A 19,485-nucleotide genomic window follows, 5' to 3' on the forward strand; every position below is an offset into this window, starting at 1 on the left:
TCCCAGAATGTATCCTAATTTTTGCCTAATTCTTCTTCTGATGATCGATATCAACCTCTTATAAAAAAGATATACCTTGGTTATATTTCATCTCTTCAACAAGTTTAGTAATGAGCACAACGGCCCTATTGTTCCGATGGAGAGAAGAACCTATGATTTAGCTTTTCGGGAAATTTTCAAAACGAACAATTTCAACAAACAATTTCAACGAAATCTTTCAATTTTCTTATTTTATTATGTTCAACTCTATGTATTCCTCTATCCGTAGAGTACATTGAATGTACAGAAATGGCTATAACAAAGTTTCTATTATTCGTATTAACAGCTACTCTAGAAGGAATGTTTTTATGCGGTGCTAATGATTTAATTACTATCTTTGTAGCTCTAGAATGTTTTCAGTTTATGCTCTTACCTATATTATCTGAATATACCAAGAAAGATGTACGGTCTAATGAGGCTACTACGAAATATTTACTCATGGGTGAGGCAAGTTCTTCTATTCTGGTTTATGGTTTCTCTTTGGCTTAATGGTTCATCCGGGAGAGAGATTCATTGCATTGATGGGATTTGGTATGATACTTATGAGATCGATGAGATTGATATTCAATCTTTCTTTCTTCGAACGTATTGATTGACCCCATAAGCGAGACCGCCACCCATAGCATTTTGCCACCAGAAGGCAGAACCCATATTTCTTTCTAGAGAATCTCCTAATTGTTCAGAACAACTAGAAAGAGATTCTTTAACCAGAAAGAAATTCAGTTCAGATGTGGATACCTATCCATAAGTTTTCGCAACTTAATCATGTATGATGGAAATCATCAAAGATTTGACCTTTTCGAACTCTGTTTGTAACTCATCCGATTGATTGCGTAAAGCCCGCAGTAGCAACGGAACCGGGGGAAAACGATCCTCATTGGACATCTTGATCAATTGGATCGTTTTTTGTAGATTCCGATACGAAGCTTTTGTAGATGTGTTTCTGGGTATTTCTTTAGCATTTCGTCCAAGAGAAAGTGTTCCTCTAATTCTATAACTTTTTTATAATATTCTTTCTTGAATATCATTCAAAAAAAATTCGGAGTGACCAGTATTTCCACCAATTAGTAACCCAAGTTTCTAGGCTTTTATTAAATGAAAGAGAGAATCCACCAGGACAAAAATACTATAGATGCAAGATATAGAAGGGGAATGAATGCTTTCTTTTTTGCCATTTTTTCGTCTTTGATTTTTTAATATCCTCTCTATCACATCAAAATTTCGGACAAAGACAGTTTTCTGGCTGTTCGGTATACATCTGCTTTGAGTCAAATGAGCATTCTGAAGAAATTCCAGTTAAGTTATACTATTACTATGGTCTATAAAAAAGACTATTCTTTCATTTCAGTTTTATCCTTCCTCGCCCACAACGGGCCAAAAAGGGAAGGACTTTTCCCTCTAGGGGTAGGAAAATCATGATCGGGATAATGGACCCAAAGCTATGGAACTTGGGTGTGGGTCTTTTGTCGAAATGGAATGGCCTTATCTTTTGATTTTTTCTTTTTCGTTAATGGGTTAAGGGTGGGGGTTCCGTTATAAATTCAATATAGTATACCCAACCCTAATCAACATATTTTTTTTGTTTTACGCCCCGTAATTCTTCCTCAGCCAGGCTCGGGCAGAATAGCAGAGCAAGTACAAGTATTAGTAGAATAGCAAAAATGTGTTCCTCGTCATTAATATGTTTGCTCGCGGTAATTGTGACCTTTCGGGAGAATTGATGAGAGCATCAAAGATGCACTTGATAGTACTAGTACATCTGAGAATTCTTAATTGGCTAGTTGTAAATAGACCTAGACGGTGGAACAAAGGATTATCCCGGACTTACACCGAGGTATTGACGGTGATTCTCAACCTACGACCAATCGGTTAACAACCAACCACTCTACCACTGAGCTACTGAGGAACAACGGTAAATTAGGTCTCAGAGAATTCAATTCCCGTTCTCAACCTATGACCAATATGAGCTCGAGGTTTCCTTCGTAACTTCCGGAACTTCTTCATAGTGGCTCCGTTCCATGCCTCATTTCATAGAGAACCTCAAAGTGGCTCTATTTCATTATATTCCATCCATATGTCAATTTCATTCATTTAATATCCCTGTGGTGTCATTGAGATAAGAGATGTCGTTTCTAGTCTATCTGTTTCTATTTCTATATATGGAAAGTAACATGCCACTGAAAGACTCTACTGAGACAAAGATGGGTTGTCAAGAAAGTAGAGGAGGTAGGATGGGCAGTTGGTCAGATCTAGTATGGATCGTATATGGACGGTAGTTGGAGTCGGCAGCTCTCTTAGGGTTCCCTCATCTGGGATCCCTGGGGAAGAGGATCAAGTTGGCCCTTGCGAACAGCTTGATGCACTATCTCCCTTCAATCCTTTGAGCAAAATGCGGCAAAAGGAAGGAAAATCCATGGACCGACCTCATCGTCTCCACCCCGTAGGAACTACAAGATCACCCCAAGGACGCCTTCGGTATCTAGGGGTCGCAGACCGACCATAGAACCTCGTTCAATAAGTAGAACGAATTAGCTGTCCGCTCTCTGGTTGGGCAGTAAGGATCGGAGAAGTGCAATCACTCATTCTTAAAACCAGCATTCTTAAGACCAAAGAAGCGGGCAGAAAAGGGGGGAAAAAGAAAAGTAATAAACCTGCAAATTTGTACTAGGAAATGGAATCCTAGAATGGCACCTTATATCTCTGCAAAACGTAAAGGTATTCATATTATAAATCAATAACCGAGATTTTTGAACAGCGAACAACCAGAGTAATAATAGGAACTAGTGTATCGAGTTTCTTCGTAGCATTATCTATTAGAAATGAATTTTCTAACATCTGACTCCATACCACTGAAGGATTTAATCGCACACTTGAAATATAGCCCAAAAAGTCAAGAGAACGCTTGGATAATTGGTTTATATAGATCCTTTCTGGTTTGTGGACCAACACATAAAAATGACATTGCCATAAATTGACAAGGTAATATTTCCACTTATTAATCAGAAGTGGCGTATCTTTTGAAACCAGAATAGATTTTCCTTGATATCGAACATAATCAATGAAAGGATCCTTGAAGACTCGTAAGATAGCCGAAAAAAATAATTAGCAAATACTTTGACAAGATGTTCTATTTTTCTATAGAAATATATTCGCTCAAAAAGGTCCCTAAATAAGAAGTTAATCGTATATGAGAAGATTGATTACGTAGAAAAAGGAAAATGGATTCGTATTCACATACATAAGAATTTGTATAGGAACAAGACTAATCTTCGATTTCTTTTTGAAAAAAAAGAAATCAATTTTTTTGAAGTACTAAGACTATTCAAATTACAATACTTGTGAAAAAGAAAACCGTAATAAATGAAAAGAGGAGGCATCTTTCACACAGGAGCGAAGGATTTGAACTAAAATTTCCAGATGGAGGGGATAGGGTATTAATACATCTGACACATAATTTAAATGTGGGAATTTATCCTCTAAAAAAGGAAATATTGAATGAAGTGATCGTAAATTATAAGATTTTGCGATTTCTTCTTCCTCTAAGGAAGATACTAATCGTAGGGAAAATGGAATTTCCACAATGACTCCAAACCCTTCTGATAACATTTGAGAATACAAATTTTTGTTGTACCCAAAAATGGATTTTTATTATAATAATTACTGGGAAAAAAAAAGATTCTGGTGGTACATTCGAGTAATTTTTACCATTAGTTATTATTAACTTTTCTTATCTGGACAAGTGTACACATACGATTAATTATGTGCTTCTTCAGGTCCACACTATAACTGTATATGTGCACATTTATGATTGATTTGTGTACCTTCAGATTACACACTATAACTAATGCGTGTTCCTTGGAGATCACGTTTAGGATTGATTACTGATGTGTGCTCCTTCGGGATCACGTTTAGGACTGATGAATGATGTGTGTTCTCTTGAGATCACATTTATGACTGATATGTGACTCATTCGAGATCACCACATTTGGCATGATGTGGGTATACACCGATGCCTAGATAAATTAGGTAATACGTTACCTAGAGGGTCTGATAGCGGGTCACTTATTGGGTATTGTTATACTCATTCTTTCTTTCTTTACGTTTTTTCAGGCAATGACAAGAGTCAATCAGCGAGTGACAGATGAGACTCATGACAGAGCCATATGGGAACAAGAGAAATCGTTTCCACTCAATTTATATTTTTTTAGTCATTTAAACATTTGAAACTAGAATTTAATGTCAAACAAAAAATTTAATGTTTTGAATGGTCTATGTCAATTGTAAATCAGAAAAAAGGTATTCCAAAGTCTTCTTTTTGAAGATCCACGAAATTTTAGGTAGAAGAAAGCCAAGTGACTCAGAGGCAAGTTCGCAAGTAGAAACCTGTAAGAAACCTCTGAAAGGAGCCAATCCAGTTCCAGGGACGACCATGATAATAGGCACTTTACTATCTGCAGGAAGCTTGAAGTTGGATTACCTCACGAAAATGGGAGCCCAACTGTAGTCATGGCTTTTCTCCATGGGCACAGAATTTTGAAGAATGAAGAAAAATTATTAGATTCTCAAAGTCAGGAGATGATCTATAATATGAGCCGCAATCACTGAATATTATCTGAAACAAGTGAGAAAATTGATGAACTAGCTCTTAAGGAAATAAATCATCAGGAAACAGAAAAAATATAAACCAAAATAAGGTTCGAAATCACCCATTATTTGTTTCCCAAAACTAAAAAAATTCGCCCTACACAAATTTCCAAGTGGAAAGCTTCAGTTATTAGCATATTAACTCTATTTTTTTAAGGACAACTGCTATTCATCTAATATTGGAAAACTCTTTGAAAAATTATAGCTTATCGGAATTGTATCAGGTTCGTATTTGCACAAAAAGATGGAAGCAAGAAATAAATGACGCATACCTTCATCCAGGTTGAGCAAATTCCTTTATGAATACGTCCGGTTGGCATTTTGTCATAGACTAGAGCACAAGTAACATGAATTCTAGATGAAGCCATCCTGTTAAAGGCACAAAATATAGTGATATCGATGATTCAGCATAAAGAGAACGTTTAAGAGGAGAGAGAGGGAGAGGGAGATGAAAAGAGCAATATGTAGGTGATGGGAAGATGTAATGTGCAGTAATATGCATTGTCAATGACAATGTACGAGAAGTGATATTCTTTCCAACATCCTTTCACTGTACGTCTATCAGATCTTTATTCTAATTAACTCCCCCTAAAATCCTAAAAACGCATAGTCTCTCCCCCAAAAATGATAAGGGATGTATGAATACTCGAGAAGAGAGGAGCCGAGGTACTGCCTAAACAAGAATTCTTGAACAGCGAACAACCAGAGTTATTACCCATTGACATTTCAAAGATTTCAATCATAAATTCGATACATGACATCCAAAAGTTCAAGAAGCTTTCAACCAAGTTTAAAATGAAAAACTCGATACATTAAAAATTTTGTTTATTTTCTATTGCAACCTAAAAAGCTAAACTTCAATTCACCGTCATCCATTCTAAAATAATGTAACAACGAGGCTTTATAATTGTATTTATAAGTGTTTATACTACAAAGAGATGAAGATAATTATGCGTTTGTTTTGAAAACTTAAGGTGTTTAAGAAACTTTGGAGGCATTTCTTACTGCCTAACATTTCGAGTTTGTCATGTGACAGGAATACTTGGATTTTTTTGAATCATTATGGTTGGGTCAGAGATAGTGGGGTTATAATGGACGTCAAGTTCCATGTTGTTATGGAGCCCTTGAGAGTATCCCAATAAAAAAAACTTCAACGACGTTGAAACTCCAATTTCTTCTAGGAGCATTTTTCTTAGTTCTCGACTTAAGTTCGACCTCCCTCTCCTATTTCCCCTTCTACTTGACTGTCAAATCCTCCCTGGGTGACTCCTCACAATTAAGCAGTTTGTTTATCTTGTGATGCAGCATGGGTAAAGACTAAGAAAAAAAGGCAAGCTTAGACGGGCCTTGCAGGATCATGTAGATAAATATTGTTTGTGTTGACTTTAAATCTTTTTCTGGTCTTATAATTTTCTATTATTGAAGTTGTGGGTGATATAAGAGGGGATTCGGTTAACCTCCCAAGTTCTCACTTCTCCCATAGTCATTAAAAATCAGATATCCTAAATTGTATCAAATTTCTACGATGGATAGAGAAGCATTTTACTTCATTTAAGACAGTTATTGAAGAAACTCTCCAATTAACTTCATTGAAGAAGATTCAATCTTTCAGAGATATCAATCATTCCCATAACAAGGTGACTTATGGCCTAGCTTGTGGTTGATGAACGAGATTGGCATCCATTTCTGAATGAGGAACTTTCCTTTGTGGCTTATCTCTCTTGTTATTCAAGACAACGATGTTGTTATATCTTCCCAAGTGTTATTTTATGTTGTTATCATAAGAAAAGGTTTTATAAGTGTCATATTTACCAAGTTATGCCTAATTATTATTGTCCCATTGATTTTTCAATATATCAACGTAAATAACTCACCTGTCATAAAGTATGCGTTTTAACCAAAAATAAAAATAAAAAATAATTATAGGGTTGACTCAAAATTTGGTCGCAAATGAAATCTATCACGCTAGTTAAAACTTAAGTTTTTTCGCTTACATCACATTAACGTGAAATTACGAAAATAGACCAATGCACACATGGTTTAGGATCTCACTCTTACTACTTGTTCTCGCTCTCATGATGATTAAATGTCAACATTCTTTCCTCTAACTATATATACTCTCAAGAAGCGAGAGTAAAGAATAAAGAGTGAGAATGAGAGGAATGAACGCTGATTTTTAGTTATCACGAAGAGGAAACAAAAAAAAAGAAAAAGGAATGAGAGTGAGAAACAAGAGCAACCTACGTGTACAATAATCTATTTTGATCATAATTTCACATTGATATGACATAAATATAGGAGAAAAAACATATATAAGATTTTATTCGATCCTTCTAAGATAGGTATCTTTAAAAAAAAAAAAAAAAAAAAAAAAAATCGATTTTGCGACAAAGAAATTGCTCGGATAATGAAGAGAGAGAAATTGAAGTCTACAAGAAGCTGGAGTTCGGGGCTGTGGCGGCGTGGGGTCCTCTCTACTTTCAAATTCTCAAAATTCCCCTATTCTCCCTCTTCAATCTCCGTTTTCCACCGCTCGCTCTCTCTTTACGCCCAGGTTTCACTCTCATTTCTCTCTAATTTCCTCTATTTTCTACTTCCGTTCTTCGATTTTCATTCCATTTTTGCGTTTCTTTCCACATAGCTATGTTCTCTGCTGCTTAATTTCCCTTCCCATTCATACCTATGTCCCTTCATAAACTGAAAATGATGTTATAGTTCGCCTCTTCTTGCAATGCTGTGTGGTTTCTTTCTTGTTTTGAAATTGAGAATCGAAGAGCATGTCATCTAGCTCCATCGAGTATGCAATCTGTATGTAGGATTAGATTCATACACTTTTTGAAGAAGAATCAAGAATTCGACTGAGGAATTGAAGAAAATTGTCTAATGGTTGATGATTTCGTGTGAAATTGGGAAAAAGTTTGATTCCGATTTCAGTTTCTCCTCTTGCAGCCTTTAGCTCTGTGGTGTGTGCTCACATGTAAATTCATTTCATCAAAATGTCCCTCCTTAGTAGATTCTTTTACCGAAGACCCCCAGATGGGTTGCTGGAATTTGTCGAACGAGTATATAGTAAGTGAAATTGCTGCTTTATTTATTTATTTACTTGTGCGATATAGCTCATTATGAACTTGGCTTAATAGTTCCTCATTCGGGTGTTGATTTTCATGAAATCGTGCAGTTTTTGATTCGTGTTTTTCAACTGAAGTATTGCCTGATGGTATGTACCAAATATATCTGCATGAAATCATAAACGAATTACATGAAGAATTCCCGGATTCTTCCTTTCTTGCATTTAATTTTCGTGAAGGGGAGAAAAGGAGCCAATTTGCAGAAATGTTGTGCGAGTATGATGTCACTGTGATGGATTATCCTCGACAATATGAAGGTTGCCCTCTTCTTCCACTGTCGTTGATACAGCATTTTCTCCGCATTTGTGAAAGTTGGCTTCTGCTTGGTAACCAACAAAATGTCATTCTTCTCCACTGTGAGAGGGGAGGTTGGCCTCTCTTAGCATTCCTTTTGGCTAGCTTTTTGATATTTAGAAAAATGCACAGTGGTGAGAGGAAAACTCTTGAAATTGTACATCGAGAAGCTCCAAAAGGGTTTTTGCAGCTCTTGTCACCATTAAATCCATTTCCATCTCAGCTCCGCTACTTGCAATATGTTGCAAGGAGAAATATAGTCTCGGAGTGGCCACCACCTGAGCGAGCACTCTCTTTAGATTGTGTAATTCTTCGTGGCATTCCAGCTTTTGATTCTCAGAATGGCTGCAGACCAGTCATTCGTATTTTTGGGAGGAATCTTTCTAGTAAGGGCGGGCTTTCCACGCAGATGCTTTTCTCCATGCCCAAGAAGAACAAGGCCCTCCGTCACTACCATCAGGTTAAAGTTTGACATGTTGATTTTCTACTTTGATTTTGTAGAGACCTCAAAGACTTTAGATATGCTAACTATGAAAAAATGGACGTTTTGACTGCAGGCAGACTGTGATGTGATTAAAATAGACGTGCAGTGTTTGGTTCAAGGAGATGTAGTGTTGGAGTGTTCACATTTGGAGTCGGAACCAGAAAGAGAAGTTATGATGTTTCGTATTATGTTCAATACAGCATTTATTCGATCAAACATACTGATGCTAACCTCTGAAAATTTGGACATTCTTTGGGATTCAAAGGAGCGTTATCCAAAAGGCTTTCGAGCTGAGGTGTGTATATTGATAGTCATTTGGAGAATCTCAATTCGAAGTTTATTGATTTTACCATCCATAAGAAATAAACTTTCCAAGAACTCTCATTTAATGATTTATTTTTCATCTTTTGCTGTCCATCTAATTAATTACCTCTAAATTAGGTTTTGTTTGGGGAGATGGAAAGCATTTCCCCTCCAAGGGCTCCAACCTCCATTTTGAATGGTGAAGAGAAAGGTGGATTACCAATTGAAGCTTTTTCCAGGGTTCAAGAACTTTTTAGTGGTGTCGAGTGGATTGATAGCAATGATGATGCTGCCTTGTGGGTACTTAAGAATCTTTCTGCCTTGAGTGACGTGAAAGAATTGTCAAGATTGCAAAATAAAACAAGTTCATACTCCTCACCAGTGGATTCTGAAGAGGAAAATAATACATCTAGCACTGCCGATAGTTCAGATGAAGTGTTTGATATTATTACAAAGCCTTTTGTTGATTCAACTTCTACCAACTTTACAATTCCGGCCATGGTACATTCTTCTGAATTATTGTCTGACAAGATTGGTGCTAAAGAAGTGAATATTTCATTAGAGTCTCCTCAATCTTCTGATGAATTTCAAGACAAGATATTTTCAAACAAAGAACCTCTACCCTCTTCATCACCTCCACTAACTTCTTTTGGCTCCCCACCCCTTCCTATTAGTTCTTCAATGTCATCACCACTGTTGCCTCCGTCTAATCTACCATATACCAATTCTAGTGGAGAACATGTCTCAAATAAAATGACACCCACTGTTAAAGTGATTCCTTCACCGCCGCCACCTCCACCTTTTTCTCTATCGCATAATGAGCCTCATGTAGAAACTTCCTGTAGTTCAGATTCGACCACTGTAACAATGCATGGGAGACCCCCTCCACCCCCTACACCTCCGCCTCAATATCCTACTAGCAACAATCCTGTTACAGCCTCGACTTATTCACTTTCGCATGTTCCTAAATCTTCTGGTGCTCCTCCACCCCCCCCACCACCTCCTCCTTTTGTTCCAAAATCTTCTAGTGCTCCTCCGCCTCCGCCTCCACCTCCACCTCCACCTCCAATTCCAAAACCTTCTGGTGCTCCCCCACCTCCACCTCCGCCTCCACCTGTAGTTGCAAAATCTTCTAGTGTTCCTTCCCCTCCACCTCCGCCTCCACCTCCAGTTTCAAAATCTTTTAGTGCACCTCCACCTCCACTTCTAAAATCATCTAGTGCTCCTCCGCCTCCACCTCCCCCTCCGCCTCTAAAATCTTCTAGTGCTCCTCCACCTCCACCTCCACCTCCTGTTCCAAAACTTTTTGGTGCTCCTCCACCTCCACCTCCTCTTCCACAATCAAATCGCGGTGCACCAGTTCCACCTCCTCCACCACCAAAACCTCCCAGTGTTGAGCTGCCAAGTCATGGTGCTAAATCAACTAGACCTCCTCCACCTCCTCCACCAGCAAAGCCGTTCAATGCTCATCCTCCGACAAGTCATGGTCCTACACCAGTGCCACCCCCTCCCCCAGGATCAAGAGGATCAAATGTACCGCCACCACCTCCTCCTGCTGGAAGAGGCAAAGCTTCCCTAGGATCAACAACTCAAGGAAGAGGCCGAGTAGCTACAGGAGTTGTAAATGCTCCAAAAAAAACCACTTTAAAACCATTACACTGGGTAAAAGTTACTCGAGCGATGCAAGGAAGTTTATGGGCTGACTCACAAAAGCAGGAAAATCAATCAAGGTGCATTATGCATGAACCTTTTTGAGTTTTCTACCGATTGGATGATCCATGTTGATTTTTTAGATCATAGAGCCTTTACTTTAGCCAATAGCCAATTTACATTATTAATGAAATTCTCTTAATTTGATCCTTGCGAGCCATAAGAAAAGGTTTATCTATATGCTTTGATCCATCCATTTCCTAAAAGGACAAGTCTTCTTGTGGACTTTCTTTTCGGAACCTATTCTGGGTTCTCTTTTTTGCATTTGCTGGTTGCCTTTGTTCCACATTTTCTATCTTCACTCATATCATCTTGGCTGTCTCATTATTATTGAGTTGTATTGCATGGAATGTCCTATAATTCTCATTCCAAATGATGGTCTTATAGGGCCCCAGAAATAGACATCTCTGAACTTGAAAGTCTATTCTCAGCAGCCTCTGCTTCTGATGGAAGTGGCAGTAAAGGTGGAGGACGACGTGGTTCCAGCATCAACAAACCTGAAAAAGTGCAACTGGTTAGTCATCTTTCATTCTTTCTTTCTTCCTCAGCATCATTCTTCTATGTTTCATATTTCTCTCATGATTTGGATTAATTGACTTCAAGGAGGGGAGGTTGGCAAGGAGCATTTGGTAAATTTTCTTTCTTTATTTGGTTTTTTTGGTCAAATTTGTGATGTGGTTCTGTTTCATTTTGTCAGATTGACCTGCGGAGAGCATATAACTGTGAAATAATGCTCTCAAAAATAAAGATTCCCTTACCGGATATGATAGTAAGTGTTTTATTATTATTGTTATTATTTTATTTTTTGTTGTTATTAGAAGGATAGTGATTTTCTCCACTCCAGGACTACGATATTTCTCCACTAATTAAGTTTACATTTTGCAGAATTCAGTTCTTGCATTGGATTCTTCTGCTCTTGATATTGACCAGGTTGAAAATCTCATCAAGTTTTGTCCTACTAGGGAAGAGATGGAAACGTTGAAGGTGCTTCCCTCCCGGGTTCCTCTCTCACTGTACTTATTGTTACACATTGTCATTCCAAAACTTTGGGGACAGTATCAATGTTGAATATGGTGAACCTTAGCTGTTATAATATTTGTACGTAAAAATCAAAATTTTCTCGATCAGTTATCCAGTAATAGTCCATTAAACACGTGAAGGTTGCTTTTTTCCAAACCAATTCCCTTTTTCCCACTGTTAGGTTTTGCAGTTCCAACTAGTTATGAGTTTATTGGCTCTACTGATCATTAGTGGGACAAGGTTTAGAATTTTAATAAAAAAAGAGCTTTACATTTAGCGGCTAGAGCAAAGGAGCAACTATTTTTATTATCTGTTATTTTGTTTTCCCTTTTATGTTGTCGGAACCTTAGGCCCATTATTAGGGAGGTTTTGCCTGTCAGATGTTTAAGAAATTATTTTCTTATTTAATGTAAGTAATGTAGCTTTTTTCCCTTTCAAGGAGGATAATTTCTCCCCATATATATTTTTTTAAATCTTATACTAATAGTAGGAGATGGCATTTTATCATTATTGTCTCTTAGGTAACATGCAATTGTACTCATTTTTCTTGAGACGCGTTTGATTTTACAACATTTGGCATCCAAAAGCTCGTTGGATTGTAAATCATGACAACCAAACATTGGGGTTTACGAATTGCTAATTTGATCAATATGCAAAATAAATAGAATTGTTGCATCCTGTCTGATTTTTGTACAACATTGGTATTAAATAAAGAGTTGTGGTAAAGTCAGTTTTGATATTTCTTTTATATATTGAGTAAACATGTTAAGAGCTTGCTGAATTACATGTCTAGTACGCTCTGATAGATCCTCAAAGCCATGTGCAATTTTAATTGTTTCCTTTTTCTTGCAAATGGTACATTACAGAGTTACACAGGTGACAGAGAAATGCTTGGAAAGTGTGAGCAGGTACTTCAATTGCTTCTATCTCCTTAATAGGTACAAGCCCCAATGAAATTTCTGAAGCACATGCTTCTTTGTTCCTTTTCAGTTTTTTCTCGAGCTAATGAAGGTCCCACGAATAGAGTCCAAATTACGAGTATTTGCTTTCAAAATCACCTTTTCTAGTCAGGTATAATATCAAAATGTTTCATGTAAAATTTTATGCTATTTACTTGTAGTGAACAGTTTTAGCTCTTATTTTGGTCAGGTGAATGATTTGAGATATCATTTGAACACAATAAATGATGCTACAAGAGAGGTACTCTTTCACATACTAATGTCTTCAAAGTGACCATATCAATTATTTCCGAGTCCATACTTATTTTTTGATTTTAATCAACAGGTCAAAGAATCTGCTAAGTTGCGTCAGATAATGCAAACAATTCTTACATTGGGAAATGCGTTAAACCAGGGTACCGCTCGAGGTAGATTTCTCATCCTTGTTGCCATCTTAGTCTATATAGTTTTGTTAAAATATGTTCTTGAAGATGTGATAGACAAGCTTGAAAGACTAACACGATGAATTATCTGTCTTCAAAGACTGTTGATTTCCTTCTAACTGGAGTAATCACATTTATAAATTTCTCCAATTATTTAATCGAGTAAACTGTTCAACTGTTTAGTCCAAGCTTGACAGCATGTGTTCAATTTGTGAAGTGAGGAGGCATCAGGCTTCAGGATTTGCTTACTGGTCGAATGCATGTGTTTTTTAAAAACTTTATATTTGTATTTTCATTGCAGGCTCTGCTATAGGTTTTAAGTTGGACAGCCTCCTTAAATTGTCTGACACTCGGGCAAGAAACAACAAAATGACTTTGATGCATTATTTATGTAAGGTAGGAATCTAGATAGATTGTCTGTACTTGCACTTCAATATAATTATATTGTTTCTTTTACCAAAATTCGTATCCAAGTTATTTCAGATGAGTGTGTTTTTACCTATTTGGTAGATAATGGGGTCATGTCAGCAACTGTATATGGTGTGCCCACATCTCTGTAGACTCTAGGATCATTATTACAGTTCGTCTATTTGTTGGGAGGGACGCGCTTCATTTTATTTTATTTTATTTTATTTTTTGGTCCATTCTTCTGGGATATTTTTAAGTCTTGAAGTCAGTACTAAAATTTGAAGATTAAGAACTTTGCACATTTGGCAAATAATTCATTACTGAGATCAGCAGCAACAAATACTGTGATAATGTATTTTTTCCTTGTACTTTTCTTTTCATATCCGTTTTTAATCTAGTTATTTCCTCAATTATATCAACCTCATTCGTGCTACAAATATTCCTTTTCCACAACATGGATATAGGTTATGATGCTTCTAGTGATTCAGAGGTATGTTAGGATTGGTTTTGACCCTTCCAATGTTTGTTCAAGTTCAACCCCTTGATGCATTTTAAGTGTTTCTGATGAAACTTTCAAAGAAAAGGTTGAAAACTAAGTAATATATGATGTTTATATTTTATTTACATACTCAAACGTTAATCTTAACTTTTGTGCAAATAATTGGGTAAAAATTGACTAGCTATGAAGGAACAACTCTGGATAGTGTAAGTGTGCAAGAAAGTGATCAAGCTCAATAACCAAATAATGCTGAAACGTATTGAATTAGGAAAGTGCTAGACAGGTTATGGTTGAGATACTTCGAGGAATTAGAACCTAGAAATCTCTCCATAACCTAGCTGAATTCAGAGTCCTCACAAAATATCCACCAAATGTCGTAGGCCCATTCCCTCTGTTTATGTTTATTATCTTGACCATCTCATAGTCTTAATTTCGTTGCTTTTTTTATTTTCCATCAGTTCAATTAACGCCACCTCCCCTCCCACGCAAAAAAAAAAAAAAAAAAGCTCATTGCAGAGAAAATGCCAGAGTTACTTGATTTTGACAAGGACCTTGTCCATTTAGAAGCTGCCTCTAAGGTATGTTATTGTGCTACAATTTTCATTTATGAGATGTACATTTGTTTGCTCCTTTTATCTAATGTAATTGAATTTTGTAAAACTAGATTCAATTGAAAGCATTAGCTGAGGAAATGCAAGCAGTGAGTAAAGGTCTTGAAAAGGTGGAGCAAGAGCTAACTGCTTCAGAAAACGACGGTGCTATCTCCGTTGGTTTCCAGAAGGTGTGAAATTTAATGTTAATTTATCATTTGGTTCTTTGCTAGGAATCTGGTTACTTTCTCTCAACACATATATTGATGAGTTTAATAAACTTGAAAGTTGAAATCATTTACTGCTCAAATTTGTAACTTCCTCATGAAATGATAGTGAGGATTCCAAATAGTCGAGATAGTCATATGAATTATAAGACATGCGCACGACACAATTCAACATATTAAAGTCTATATGCTAATGCTCTGATGTATACCTCCTGATGTTGATTTAAAAACCGTTACTCCATAGAAGTAAGAACTTATTGAACTTTTGATTGGGATTAATGTGATATGTTACGTATGATATGTACCTGTATCTTCATGCAGACACCATTTTCTACACATCCTTACCATGTATCAAGTTTCCGAATGTCATTATTCATGATAGGTATTTTAATAATTATGAAAATATAAGCAAAACAGGGGGAAAAAAGATTGATTCTCCATTATTTCAAAATGGGAAGCAATACCTGTATAGTTAGGATAGGCTTTTTAAGATTAGACAGTTCCAACCAATGTAATAGTAAAACTAGATTAACAGTGCAGCCAATCCTACTAACTGAACAAATTAAAATCATGACAAGGACGAAATTAATCCCCAGGCCTACATCAATATTGCTTCTTTTCCGGGTGCCAAAACCTCAGCATCATATTTAATCTGCACTAAGACCTTATCCTCCAACTATTTTTTCATGAACATATCTTCTCATCAAACTGCCCTCATAAGACAGCAGATGAATCTGCCTTAGATCCTAAACATTGACATAAACTTTAATTTCTCTAGATCAGCGTGTAGATCTTTTGTCATGAAAATAGTGTGGTTGTAGAAATTAGGAAATACTAGGTAATGTCCTTTATTTGATTTTTCTCCATATTAGTTTAATCATCTTTGGAAGTTTGTGTTTTTGATAAGTAACTCCTTTCAGGTGCTGAAGAATTTTCTTGATACGGCTGAAGCTGAAGTAAGGGCACTTATCTCCTTATATTCTGAAGTGGTAAGTCCTTCCCATTCAATAAAAATCTCATTCCGGAAAATGTTCTCCTTCCCCCTCCAAAGCTGACATTTTGTTATGCAGGGGAGAAACGCAGATTCACTATCCCAGTACTTTGGCGAGGATCCAGCTCGATGCCCCTTTGAGCAAGGTATTGTGAATTTTATATTTCAGATGCATAATCTTTTAAGCAAGTGGTAAAATGAGAAAAAGATTTCACATGGAAATTCAAGTGATTCATATTAGAAACCTAGCCAATGCACAACGGCTAAGATTTACAGCAGTAAAATTGGTTCAATTCAGCTTGAAAATCAACACCTCCTCTAATATATCAGTTGGAATAGAAGGGAAATCCATCCGAAACCAGAACTAATTGCAACTTAAAATAATCAATAACACCACTGGACCATCCAACCAAAGCTAGCTTCCTCATAATTACTGTCATACAACCTTAACCACAAGAGAAGAACTTAAGTTTAATCAGCAATAGTAATACACAATTTGAGTTTGTGTATATATGTGCTGGTCAGGTAAGTAACCACAAAAGTTTAGCCCTACGTACATGTGGGTGAAAAAATTGGCCGAGAGTAAAAGTTGTTTTAGTAGCAGTAATATAAGTTTTAAATTTTTTCTTTAGCTTTTCTAAAAATTGCCTACTATTTGGAAAAAGAACGTCTCTGCTGGATTGAAACTGCAGAGTACTAAAGAATGACCATAGCCTGTTATCTTAATCTCTTTGCAAGTCGTCACATAGACATAGGTACCCAGATGGCAGTCGCTGAGTCACCTGCCGATGATGGGGAAGTGCCATAGTATTTGGGAAATAAATAAGATTTATAGTGTATCAAGAAATGCTTCAAGATTTTATTCGATAGAAAGTCTAACCAAATACTAAGGCCGGTGGGTTATTTAAAGGGGATGGACAACTTAAGTTTGTCCCACAGTAAACCCATGGAAAGCCATCACTCAACCCATGCTCTTACTGTCTTGAAAACTAAAACTAAAATTCAGAAGAGTAAAAAGATTAAATAACCACATGGTTATGAAAAGTAATCGGATAGCCCCTACTTCGATTTAGGAAAAGTGGGTAGGGGGTCAGATATGAGGCAAATAGGAACAGGAGGAAATATCTCTTGAATTGCAAGGAGTGTTGTGACATGTCAACTCTCATCACTTTCGGTGGTATCAAACCATTTGTGGCATGCAAGTTAAAAAATAGTTGTAAAAACAGTTGATACGAGGACAATGAATAAACGTTTCTAGCTTGTGGAGCTTAAGAGATTTGATCACAGTGTCTTCATTATGAATCAAAGTTATTACATACATGAAAGAGATTCTCTATTTATAGAGAATTAGTAAACAAACCAAGTATTAAAAATTCCAAAAGGAAACTAAAGCATTAATGGTGGAATTGCTCAAGATTAACCCCTTATCCTACTACATCAATTCTCTAGTTTTTTTTTGAAAAAAAAAAAAAAAGGAAGAAAAAGTGCTTCAAATTGATGGGCTACTTCCTCGAGCGACTTTCCTTCTTTGCATGCAAATTTGTATCTTCATCTCCTCTTAGGGCTGTGTCAATCTCATTTTCTCGGTTTTGGGTTTCTTCCACCCCCGTTCTTGAATTTTATTCACATGATATTCGATTTGGCAAAGTAATTTTGCAAAGCACGTCTGAGGTCTTTCATCCCCTCATTGATTTCCTCCATCGTGTTTACAATCTGCAAGCATTAGCCCAAGGTCTTCGCTATACTCGAAACAGAAGTTTCTGGTCTTGGATGTTCTTCTAATGCTGTAGTACTCCATTCTTGGACAATTTTTGGAGCAATCTTCCTCTTATCCCTTTGGTAAATAAGCATGGTGTCACAGGGTCAAAATGTTGAGGTCCTGACATGTGGCCTGTTGGACAATGAGCATAACTCACGAAGCTCTTGTAATTGACATCGACTAGAGTTTTCAGTCTTCTATCAGCAGCCACTAACATTGGTCCATGCGATTGCTCATATAACAAATTGGATTGAGTGTGCATGTGTTTTTTTCTTTTTTTTTTTTTTTTGGTGGTATTCTCAGTTTGACTTAATTATCTTGGTAGTTTGAAAACTTGTATAGTTTGTATGGTTATGTTCCTTAAAATTTTATCAACAATTAGTTCCTATTCTTCATCACTTGCAACAATTAATTAGTGGCGACCTCAATTGTGGCCTCTTGAACGTGGGAACACAGCTCTAATATTTCTTGGATTGAGATTTTTGTTTTAATATTTCCTACATCATGGAAAATTTGCATTGAACATATGCATAATGAATTTGTTGGGTTTTTTTTTTTTTTTTTTTTTTTTTTTTTTTTTTTTTGCAGTGACTCAAATTTTGATAGTCTTTGTTAAGATGTTTAAGAAGTCACGAGAAGAAAATGAAAGGCAGGCTGATGCTGAAAAGAAAAAAATAGAGAAAGAAGCCATGAAAGAACGAAGTTCAGTTAAAGCAAAGTGAAACCATATTATGTTTTTGGTAGAAGGCATTGCCAGATCAGCCTCATTGATAAATTCGGTTGAACAGCTGAAGAGGTTTGAATGTGAACATGAGATTTATTATTCATGGACTTCCATCAAGGTAAGTTTCTGAATGTCTGTTTGAATGGCATAGTATGCATTCTCAAGATTTGGTATGCGAACTTAGATTTGTCTGTTTTATGCTTTTAACAGCTGAACATGAGGCAATTTTGTTCCCAGGTTGGCTCTTCGCCTTCCTGTGTTGCCATTTCTTTCATCAATATCATGCCTTGTAAATACAACGTGACGCAATTATGGACTCGGGGAGTGGTTGCCATTTGACAACAGAAGTTGGAGTTACTGTTGATCTTAACTTGACATTGTCATTATGGTAACAAAACTTCTCACACAGTAACATCTAGATATATTAGTTGTGTAGATGGTTAAGATATATCCTTTGTACAGGTAAATATCATTGCTAGATTCCATACTGTTGATATTGGACCATATTTTGGTAGTTTAATTGACTCAGGGTGGCTTTTGCTGCTCATTTATTGTAAAGAAATGGTTAGAATTTCTAGTTAAAATGATGTATCATTAGTTCATGTCGAAAAGTTCCTTTACATATTGCTCAACATCTTGAAGTCTGATGCTCTATTCCTTTCTTCCTCTGTTGACAACAGCAGCCTTTTTTAGAGGTGAAGGCACACTAAAGCTCAATACTCTTTTCACACTAAAGAGAGGTGAAGGCACACTAAAGCGCAATAGTCTTTTAGGATCCAAGAAGTACCATTTTTTTTTTTTTTTTTGAAACAATATATAACCCATCGGAAAAAGTGTCATGTGAAACCAACCAAAAGTAATCGTTTTCTACTTTCATTTTTTATTCTGAAAAGTTATGTTTAAAAATTTAGGTTAAACTATCATTTTGGTTGAATTTGTTAAATTTTAACCCCTATTAGTCCCTATCTTAAAGCCTTAGCCTTTTGAAGTTAAAGTTTATCGAAATTGATTAAACAATAATGATAACTTTTATGCAAGATAATACTCTTATGTTTTCAGTAATTAGAAAAATGGAAGAAATGAACTATAAACTAGCAATAAGGTCAAAATTCGATACTATATTCAATATAACGACAAATTGGACCAATGAAAGTTCGTAGACCCAAGTTTATTCTTAATATCAAATCATTTGTTTATATTAGGGAGATATTTAAAAATAGAAAAATAAGGAAAGTTATTTATATAAAATAGTAAAATTGAATCTTTTTTTGATAGAGATTATTA

At 36.2% G+C, this 19,485-nt stretch overlaps 1 protein-coding gene across 1 annotated transcript; it reads left to right on the plus strand.

Moving 5' to 3' along the window:
* The first annotated feature begins 7,141 nt into the window (after positions 1-7,141).
* Positions 7,142-18,827, plus strand: LOC120077712 (formin-like protein 14). Its single transcript, XM_039031672.1, has 18 exons — positions 7,142-7,752; positions 7,862-8,565; positions 8,663-8,884; positions 9,031-10,622; positions 10,990-11,116; positions 11,300-11,371; positions 11,488-11,586; positions 12,489-12,530; positions 12,613-12,693; positions 12,772-12,822; positions 12,907-12,988; positions 13,305-13,399; positions 14,417-14,488; positions 14,575-14,691; positions 15,648-15,716; positions 15,798-15,864; positions 18,066-18,319; positions 18,412-18,827. Exons 1-17 carry the CDS (start codon positions 7,680-7,682, stop codon positions 18,197-18,199), a joined length of 3,699 nt encoding a protein of 1,232 aa, XP_038887600.1. The 5' UTR covers positions 7,142-7,679; the 3' UTR covers positions 18,200-18,319; positions 18,412-18,827.
* Positions 18,828-19,485: the final 658 nt, after the last annotated feature.

This window comes from Benincasa hispida, chromosome 5 (assembly GCF_009727055.1).
Source record: "Benincasa hispida cultivar B227 chromosome 5, ASM972705v1, whole genome shotgun sequence".
NCBI classification, from domain to species: Eukaryota; Viridiplantae; Streptophyta; class Magnoliopsida; order Cucurbitales; family Cucurbitaceae; genus Benincasa; species Benincasa hispida.

Excerpts from the sequence above, each read along its gene's own strand:
- LOC120077712 (XM_039031672.1), top strand. The coding sequence starts at position 7,680 with ATGTCCCTCCTTAGTAGATTCTTTTACCGAAGACCCCCAGATGGGTTG. Across the intron at positions 12,531-12,612 it reads TGCTTGGAAAGTGTGAGCAG|TTTTTTCTCGAGCTAATGAA; the intron begins GTACTTCAATTG and ends GTTCCTTTTCAG. Across the intron at positions 12,694-12,771 it reads AAATCACCTTTTCTAGTCAG|GTGAATGATTTGAGATATCA; the intron begins GTATAATATCAA and ends TATTTTGGTCAG.